At 39.0% G+C, this 8,774-nt stretch overlaps 3 protein-coding genes and 1 non-coding gene across 5 annotated transcripts; 1 reads left to right on the top strand and 3 right to left on the bottom strand.

The window, feature by feature from the left end:
* Nucleotides 1-283: 283 nt before the first annotated feature.
* LOC9298593 (F-box/kelch-repeat protein At3g06570) lies at nt 284-1,332 on the bottom strand. Of its 2 annotated transcripts, none has more exons than XM_021013308.1 (3): nt 1,200-1,332; nt 992-1,054; nt 284-924 (listed from the first exon to the last, which is right to left on the bottom strand). In XM_021013308.1, the coding sequence occupies exons 2-3, from the start codon at nt 1,046-1,048 to the stop codon at nt 403-405; spliced, it is 579 nt and encodes a 192-aa protein (XP_020868967.1). In that variant the 5' UTR covers nt 1,049-1,054; nt 1,200-1,332; the 3' UTR covers nt 284-402. The 2 variants fall into 2 exon arrangements, with proteins under 2 accessions (XP_020868967.1, XP_020868914.1); XM_021013255.1 differs by having other exon boundaries at nt 1,143-1,331.
* Nucleotides 1,333-3,660: 2,328 nt separating this feature from the next.
* On the bottom strand, nt 3,661-3,732 carry TRNAK-UUU. The gene has a single exon. It is a non-coding gene; the product is annotated as a tRNA-Lys (tRNA).
* Nucleotides 3,733-3,806: 74 nt separating this feature from the next.
* LOC9298592 (GPI transamidase component PIG-S) lies at nt 3,807-7,199 on the top strand. The gene is given in 14 exon segments (XM_021013179.1): nt 3,807-3,912; nt 3,915-3,983; nt 4,081-4,777; nt 4,970-5,054; nt 5,136-5,225; nt 5,308-5,381; nt 5,520-5,604; nt 5,699-5,782; nt 5,952-6,082; nt 6,209-6,290; nt 6,390-6,437; nt 6,515-6,587; nt 6,682-6,785; nt 6,872-7,199. Coding segments are annotated over 14 exon segments (1,794 nt in total). The 5' UTR covers nt 3,807-3,857; the 3' UTR covers nt 6,989-7,199.
* Nucleotides 7,200-7,314: 115 nt separating this feature from the next.
* Nucleotides 7,315-8,066, bottom strand: LOC9298590 (glyoxylate/hydroxypyruvate reductase HPR3). Its single transcript, XM_002862470.2, has one exon. It carries the CDS (start codon nt 7,887-7,889, stop codon nt 7,491-7,493), a length of 399 nt encoding a protein of 132 aa, XP_002862516.1. The 5' UTR covers nt 7,890-8,066; the 3' UTR covers nt 7,315-7,490.
* Nucleotides 8,067-8,774: the final 708 nt, after the last annotated feature.

Consider the following 8,774-nt stretch of genomic DNA (forward strand, 5'->3'; position numbering starts at 1 on the left):
GGTATCAGAAGATGCCTAACAGAGAACCTGAATGGTATGCGCGGGTTAAATGTTAGGTTTGTCTTAGTAGTAATGATTCGTACACTCTTTTTGGAGAACTAGTTTGACTTTTAAACTTGTGATTTGTAAATGTCTCTTGACTAAATCCCAATTGTTATACATTTCTCTACTCTATTATTATTAGTGTTTGTGATTTGTAAATGTCTCTTGACTAAATCCCAATTGTTATACATTTCTCTACTCTATTATTAGTGTTTTTCTTTTTTGACATGAAATGATTAGAAGTGAAACAAGAGACAGAGTCATTCTTGATCATGGTTGCATACACCAAAAGAACACTCAGGCATTCAAAAAAAAAAACTGTGATATTACCAAAAGAAGGAAGACACACATGTTCATTGATCAAACAGTAGCAGCAAGAGCCTTGATTAACTGATAATCTGCAGGGACAGTAAGAACATGATCAAACCACAAAACTTTCCCCCAAATCTCAAAACTAGTGCGTCTTTCAAGCGCAATCTCAGCACACAAAATCATCTTCCTTTGGTCATCACCTTCATCAGGAAAACTCTTGACCCAGAAAACGGCTAAGTTTCCACGACAATCAGCCAATTTAACACAAAAAGGACCACAAGGGAAGTTACCTAGCTCTAGCAAACCCTTGACCAATCTCCAACTGCTTACCTCAGTGTCATACCATCTGATCCTTCCGTCAACAGAACAATACATAACATTCCCTATCTGGCAATGCGAATCTTTCAACATTATACAAGCCATCTTCGTTTGAACTGGGTCCCATCTACTTTCCTTGGAATTGTAAGCAATCACCCCTCTACGGGCAAAAGGCATCACGAGGAACTTTCCGTCAATAAATGCGGTTCTGCAGGAGAAAAACTTGTCTTGTGTCTCGCTGCAATTGAAGGGCTGAGGATCCCAAGTTTATACGGTGAGTGATAGTAAATGTTGTGTGGCAACTGAATGTGAAGCTTACCATCGGTATGAGCATAGCCTTGAGATCATCATCTGTCATATGCATGAGAGCATCCATATCAACCTGTGAAAGACCGAAAAGGATAGGAACGTTATATATGCGTCATCAATAACATAACACAAATATCAACCTAATAGAAGATATTACATACTTCTTCCACTGAGTTATTTGACTTCTGTGGGTATATATTGAAACTCCTCAAGCTTACCAGTTCACAGACATCCTTCAAGCCTGAACACGTTGACCTCCTGATCAACGAATTTATTCTGGAACAATAAGGGGATGTAAATCAAGGGATCAAAATCATGGATAGTAAGAAAATTGAAACTAGGGAGAAGAGAAATTGACTTCTAATAAATATATATATATATATATATATATATATATATATATTCAATCGTGGATATATGAGAGAAGAGAAATTGACTTCTAATAAATTCTAATGAGGACGACGACTTCAATGACTGTCTATATATTATGCCTAAAGGCTACAAAACCCAACTTGTAAAAGACCAAATTTAATATGTTTTTGAGTATTTGACTTTAGCGGTCCATCGCATTAAAAATTTAAAACCACTTGTTTTCGGATATTGAAAATAGTGTGTAATTAGGTATTACTTAAAAAAATAAAGAAGGTTGGTTTCCACCAAAAAAAAAATAAAAATAAAATAAAGGTTGGTGGTAGAAGAGTTTGGGATGGCGCGGTCACTCTTGTTTACACGCATACTCTAGCCTCGATTACGACTAGTAAGTAATCAACATCGACGAAATATGCAAAATCATTGATTAACAAGTTTAATACCCAAACTATAATATCCACTCCACTTCCATAATTCCATTTCTACTACTATCTTTAACCTACCATAAAAAGCGATTTTGAATTTACGAAGAAGTATAAATATCAAAAAACTTATGACGAAACTATAAGAAGAATGCGAGTTTCTTAGAAAAAATAGATATTTCCAAGAGTGGTCACACAATTAGTGTTTTCTTTTCTACTCAACGGACATGTACAATTCCACTTTTTGACTGGTCACAGACCAACAATAATCTCAAGTTTAACCAGTAATCACAATCACAAATATTGACCTCTCTAAAGGTTAAGCAAAATAACACTTCTTTCGTTCGTACTCTATGAACTCGCTGCTGACCTCCTCCACATCCTTAGCCCTGCCGTGTGCGATACTGATCGTCTTCGTCAATTTCTTACGTTTTTTTTTGTTCGCCAATCCATGGTTTTGTTGGAGGTACCAACGACTTAGCTGCTGAATTCGTTTAGAAGCAACTGAATTTTAGAGATCCCCCAATTTTGTTTTCGTTTTAGCGTTTCTCGATCTGGGAATTGGTTTTTCAGCTCCAAAGGTTTAATGCCCCCGATAAGTTATTGAGGACGAGAGTTTAGGGTTTTTACACTACGTGTGAATTTTGATTAAAAGGCACAAACTTTACCTTTTTGGTCGGAACTGGGAAGGTGGGGGAATCAGACATGATTCAGTTACTATTCCTGGTTCTGTTCGTAGAAGGTGCGATTGCGTTCTTACTGTTGGTAAAGATTTTCTTTTCTTTTATTTGAATGATTCTCAGTGTAGATAGAGATGTTCTAGATAGAAAAATTGGGTAAATTTAGTTATCTTCTTCCCATGTACCCAGAGTTATATCCCCACTTCAGCTCTTGCTCAGTTGCTCCTATATTTGTTGTTATTAGCAATGGGATTCTAAAAGAGCTATTTTTATGTTTTCTTGTCTGCTGTTTTTGCTTGAATTTCAAGGCTTATACAACGTCTACTGAGTTATATACCTGGAGGGTGATATGAATACAGGCAAACAACAGCTTTCACTGCTGTGATTTTAGTGAGTGGGAAAACTAAGAATAATTTGATAAGTACTTAACTGATTTGTGCGATACATATCTTTGGAAAGGATGATCTCTATGATTGTTTCCACTCCAGTGGTTCCATAGTCTTGCTTGGTACTGCTGATGTTCACTAAATTTGGGAGGATTTGAAGGAGTAGTGAAATTTGTTGTGATGATTGGAATCACCTTTTGACCTCATGATCTTGCAGGCGTTGTGCTCTTTTTCGGCTTCATCATTGACTGAACGCATCATTACCTCGAAAAGCTAATCACTTTAAGAAGCAATGTCGGGTCATCGAAAGGAGAACTCGAACAACTTAGGAAGGAGAGAACCGAACTGAAGAGGAAAGAAGAGAAGACATCCAAGGAGATTAAGCAGCTGAAAGAAAAGCTGTCCTGTGTTTCAGAGAATCTGAAGAAAGCAGAGAAGGAAGCCAAAGAGAAAGAACCCATGTGACAGCTCTTCAAAAGCAGTCTTCAGAGCTATTGACAGATTGCTAGAAGACAACCAGAATCTCCAAAGCCAGATTTTGGTAGGAACAAAAAAAACCTGAAGTGATATATAAGCTCTTTGATAGAGTTTTAGAGTGTTTGTAAACGAATGGCTCGTAATTTGTAATAGTTTATGCGGAAATGGCATCCAAGGAAATGAGGAATTCTTGTACTCGTTTATTTTTTTGCTGGAAGGTAATGGAATTGCTCTTGGTTCTTCACCCTTTGATGATGTCTTCCACATGTTAAAAACTTATACGAAAATCAACAACATGAGCGAGAAGCCATCTAAACAATGAAACGAGAAAAAAAAAGGTTCTAACGCCGGCTGTGGGCATCGAACCCACGGCCACGTGGTTAAAAGCCACGCGCTCTACCACTGAGCTAAGACGGCCATTTGAACAATGGTACCTACTTCATATAGAAGACTGTATATTTTACATCGCAGGCACTGACAAAATCGACGCAAGAGAGAGTTAGAGCAAGTGCTGTGGCATCTTCAACTCTAGGATAACACCGATGGAAGAAACCTCCGATCGTCTGAATCCTGGAATCACGCCGGAGTTTGATCCGAAGTGCGTTCTACTAAACCTGGATTGAAGCGTCCCTTCATCACCACCTCTGTGCTCTTCTCATTCCTTTTAGGTATTATTATTTGGTCTTCTTAATCCCTTAAGCTCCGACTTTTCGATTTTACTTGCATTGCTTTGCTTTACTTTAATTCCGATATCGGAGGTTTCAGGTGTGCCATTTCTGTGGAAGTCAGTGGAAATATATCGCTCTCCGTTACCGTTCCACGACATCGATTCGCTTTCCGATCAAATTGAGTCTACTCCTTTGCGTTTCCCTTGCAATTTCCACGCTGTATTCGTCGGTTTCCGATCGACGGATCCGGATAACTTGCGATCTCAGATACAAGATGGTATAAATCAGTTAACTCATCAAAATTCACAATGTGGTTCCTGCAATTTTTCCCTCTCTGTCACCGTTCAGAACCGAGATGACCAGTGCTCTGAAACACTTGCGCACAGTTCTACTACGTGCTCTTACCGTTGTGGAGTGATCAAAAGAAATGTTTTTGGTGTTGGAGTGGATGATACAGTGGATGAGTCACTGAATGATGTGTTCAGTGGCTGTTCTGAGGAGAGTGGGAAAATGTACAGTGTTGTTGTGGTGAACAAAGAGAATGCCAATGGTGAAGATGAGGTAAAAGCTGTGGTGGGCAAGGGAAGGCATGCGTGGATTGTGGGGAATGGATTAGAAGAAAGATATGGTGACATGGTGGCTAGAGTTTCTGAGATTTTCGTTAAGGTGTTTATGAATGGTGGAAGAGAAGAAGACTCAATTCAAGGAGAGTTTATGCCTGTGGGATCAGATGGGAGGATTGTTCTTTCGTTCAGTCTATTAAATTCTAATCCACGTGATTGGGTCTACGATTGGTAATGATCCAAGTGTTATGCTTTCTCACAATTGTTTTGGATATATATACACTTGAAGCTTTTCTCGAAAATATGTCTTGCCATCATAACATTCGTTTTAGCCTTAGCCTTTAGGAAATCTTGTGTTTACCGTTTCTTTTGCCGTTCTTTGTTACTTGCCTGTGACTTGTTGTCTGTGCACTATGTTGACAGGGACTTTCAAAGGATAGACGAGGCATTGTTGGCTCCCGTGACTAAAGCCTTAGCACCTATAGCTAATATAAGTGTTGAAAGTCAGGTAGCATGCATTACGAGACCCAAATATTGGGCATCGTTGCTATTCTCTCGAGCTTCTGTTTAATGTTTTCTCTGTCTTTAGGTTTTGTATCATACACCGAAGTCTTCGTTTTCATCTTGGGATAAAAAACTTCAGAGCTACATCTTTAGGACCAGTGCTCTTCCCTTTTTCGTACGTACCCTTTCTCACAATCTCCATGGCTAATTTGGATATAAATGATTGTTTAAAATATCATTTTGAATGTTTTTTCCAGGTGAATTCGAACGAATGGCACTTGGATACTTCTGCTGGAGCCAGTGGACGGTCCAAAATACTGCAATTTGTGGTGTATATTATTTTACTCTGCCCATTCTTGCTTATTATGCTGCTTGATTCTGGGACTATACTATATTGCTTCCTGATAAACTGAGCAGATATGTTTGCATAGAAATATCTCAACTCTATGATCTTTCCTGATATTGTCAGATATATTCCATCCGGAAAAGAATGCCCTCTTCTTTTGCAGTTGCCAAATGGGGAGATATCTAAAACAAATGGCTTCATATCTCCGGTTATTGTCCACACATCTATATTTTATTTCCTTTTCCTAATATGTTGTTGACCTTCTTTGTGAAAACAACGGCATCTTGTCATTTTGTCTATAGATATGGGGCGGTGTGATTGTGTGGAACCCGGGAAATTGTGACAAGGACTCTGAAAGCTCAAGTAGGAACACGATATCGCCTCAGGTCCGGTTCTCTTTTCATAGTCATAATATGCTTTACACCAATTATATATTGGTTGATATTTTCACACTCACTTTCACTTTCATAGTCACTTTTCACTTTTAATTAAGTATTTGCAGAACCTTGGAAGATCACTGAAGTATCATCATTGATTTTGCACTTTCTGAAACAGGATCTCGAGCAAATAGTTGAAATTTTCTTGGGACAATTCCGACAACTATTTGGCTTTAAGTCTGAAGCCTTTTATACCAGTGGATTGGGCACTTACAAGATTCTACCTAGTGACAGAGGCTTTACAGAGTGGTAAGAATGTGATAAAACCTAAAATTGATGTGAGCTTATGGACAAAAAGGTTTCAAAGTAAAGCAAGGGATGCTAATGAGGAATGGATATTGATGGGTGTTGTCTTTACCGGTGTATCATTTGCAGGGAATTGGATGTCTTGTCAACGAAGCACACATGCTTCAATCTCCATTCTTGTTCAACAACCCTCGGTTCTCTCTCTAGATTGGTGTGTTATTGACTCCACATGTATAGCTGTAGCACGCGCTGCTGCATCATGGTGTTTCCATTTCATTTTTTTCTAATCTTCATCACTTGGCACTTGCAGGTTCGGTCACTCCCCAGGATGATTATCAAGGATGAAATTGGAGAACAAGTAAGTTTCTCAACTAGAACCCTTTTCTGGATTACCTTTTTCTGTTCTGATCATTCCATTGTGTTCCCCCAAACCAGGTGAAATATTCTCTGAAAGCAGCAAAGTTGGCTCAGTCTAATGCTTCTTTGGGAGAATACAGTTCTTCAGCCAGTATGTGACGCTTGACCTATCCTCAAAATACTCCCTGTTCTACCTTAAGTGTTGGTGAATCTAACAAGATATTGCGGTTTTGTGTGCCATAAAGGTTCATCAAGAGAAGCAAGGTCTCTAGCCGAGAATGCCTTCTTCCATCCATCTATCATGTCCGTCAGCTACTTCTCTTATGAACATTGCTTTGCAGTGTACTCGGTAAGATTCCTTGTCTCTACTACTGTTATTATTATTAGCAACTTTTTGTTTCTCTGAGTCTCATGTGAATCTGCTTTCCTGGATAGCCATTTTTCCTGCCCGTGGCAGGACACGTTGTCCTTGCAGCACTACGAGAATGGAAGAGATACAAACAAGAGAAGGCAAAGTACTTGACATGGCTAACCAGAAAGAAGACGGCCTAGGACTCTTTAGCATATTACATATTCTCTGTAACTTTCACTCTAGATTTCCGGCGCATTTGATTTAACTTTAGTTTTTGTCATGGGTTTCTCACACTTTGGGGCACTTTTTAAGTTTGTTTGAGCAATATGAGTACTTTGGTGGGAGTAGGTACTTTTTAAAGGTTTTTTCACTGTACAACAAAATTTAATACAATTTTGCCCTCAGATTTTTTATAAAGCCTTAACTAGAATAGTTAGAAAGTAAATGCAGATGTTTTAATTCTGGCCGTCGGATTTAAAGTAGAAAACAGATTTGATAGTGGGAGAAAATAATGCAAAAACAAAACTGAAAAATAAAACCTATATATATGCAACCATCGTCATCCTTATTTCTCTCTTCTTCTTAGATCTAAAATCAAATAAACAGAGCTTTTGATTTTACATAGTCAATGAAGAATTTGGGATTAGATGTTAAAATCAGAGAAACAAAAAGTGTTATAGTGTACTTTTCTCCTTCTTAAAATTATTTTTTTCCGATGACGACATCTTCGGAGAAGCTTGAGCCTGCGTTGGCGACGGAGATGCCTCGATGAAGACACTCAACTAAGTCGACGTGGTCAACACCGGCGCTGGTAGTACCAACCAAGCGAAGATTCGGGAGGAGGCGAATCAGATCGGCTGTGACGGGAGCAGCTACAGGGGCTATAACGGCGGAGACGGAGTCAGAGTGATTGGCCAAGAATTCAGGGAGAGGAAGCGGAAACTCGAAGGCTTTCAAGATCTCAAACTTGGTGGAGGCCACGAATCTGTCGCCGAACACATCCATGGCGGCGGGACGTTTGACGATGAGGACACGTGGAAGATTCTCGGTGGAAGAGCTCGTCGTCATCGTTGCTTGGCGTGAGATCGTTCTATGTCGCATTATTTATTAAAACACTGTTTTCAAAATTATTTCACGTTTTTTCTTTTTTTGTTCCAACAAATTTTTTCTGGTCACCACAAAGATCAAAAAGTGAACAAGTTTTGGTTCTGCTTTAGATTGGTCATGAGGATCTGAGTCTTGGATTTAGATTGTAACTGTTTCTTTCTTCTTGTCCACATAAATCTATTCATTTCACAATGTGACTGTCATGGAGGTGTTTCGCGCAGTATAAAGAATCAATGAATCAAATGGATGCATCAGATTGCTATGATAAAGAATGAAAAAATGGTTTTGAGCTTACAATGGGTGGTGAAAGAATACATGGTAAGCCACGTACAAATAGATGGTTATTTGTGGGTAGTCACTTGTGGATGGCTCCTTGTGGATTGTTGAATTTGATTATTTCTCTTTTGGTTTCTCCGATTACGTCCCATGACTCTATTCTCGGATCTAAAGCAACAAACATAAACTAAGTACACGATGATTTACTAGTTCCCTCTAGTTGCAATTGGCAACTCTTAGGTACGTCTCGGCGAGGATCCTCCTCCTCACGATCTTGCACTATAATCAATCAAGAGTTTACACTTGTGTTTCATTGGAGATTACACTCACTTACCCTCGGAATTAAGCCCTAACCCAAGATACATGAACAAGAAAAAGAATTAGAGAAGAGATACCCAAACCCAGAAATCTCTCACTAGCTCTCTGTTTTCTCTCTCTCTCTCTCTCTCTCTCTCTCTCTCTCTCTCTCTCTCTCTCTCTCTCTCTCTCTCTCTCTCTCTCTCTCTCTCTCTCTCTCTCTCTCTCTCTCTAACGAAGAAGATGAATCTTAAATCTTCTCGTCTTGTGTTCTTTTTGATGTAGAAGCTTCAAGTCTCTTATATC

The sequence above is a fragment of the Arabidopsis lyrata genome, assembly GCF_000004255.2.
Source record: "Arabidopsis lyrata subsp. lyrata unplaced genomic scaffold ARALYscaffold_384, whole genome shotgun sequence".
Lineage (NCBI taxonomy): Eukaryota > Viridiplantae > Streptophyta > Magnoliopsida > Brassicales > Brassicaceae > Arabidopsis > Arabidopsis lyrata.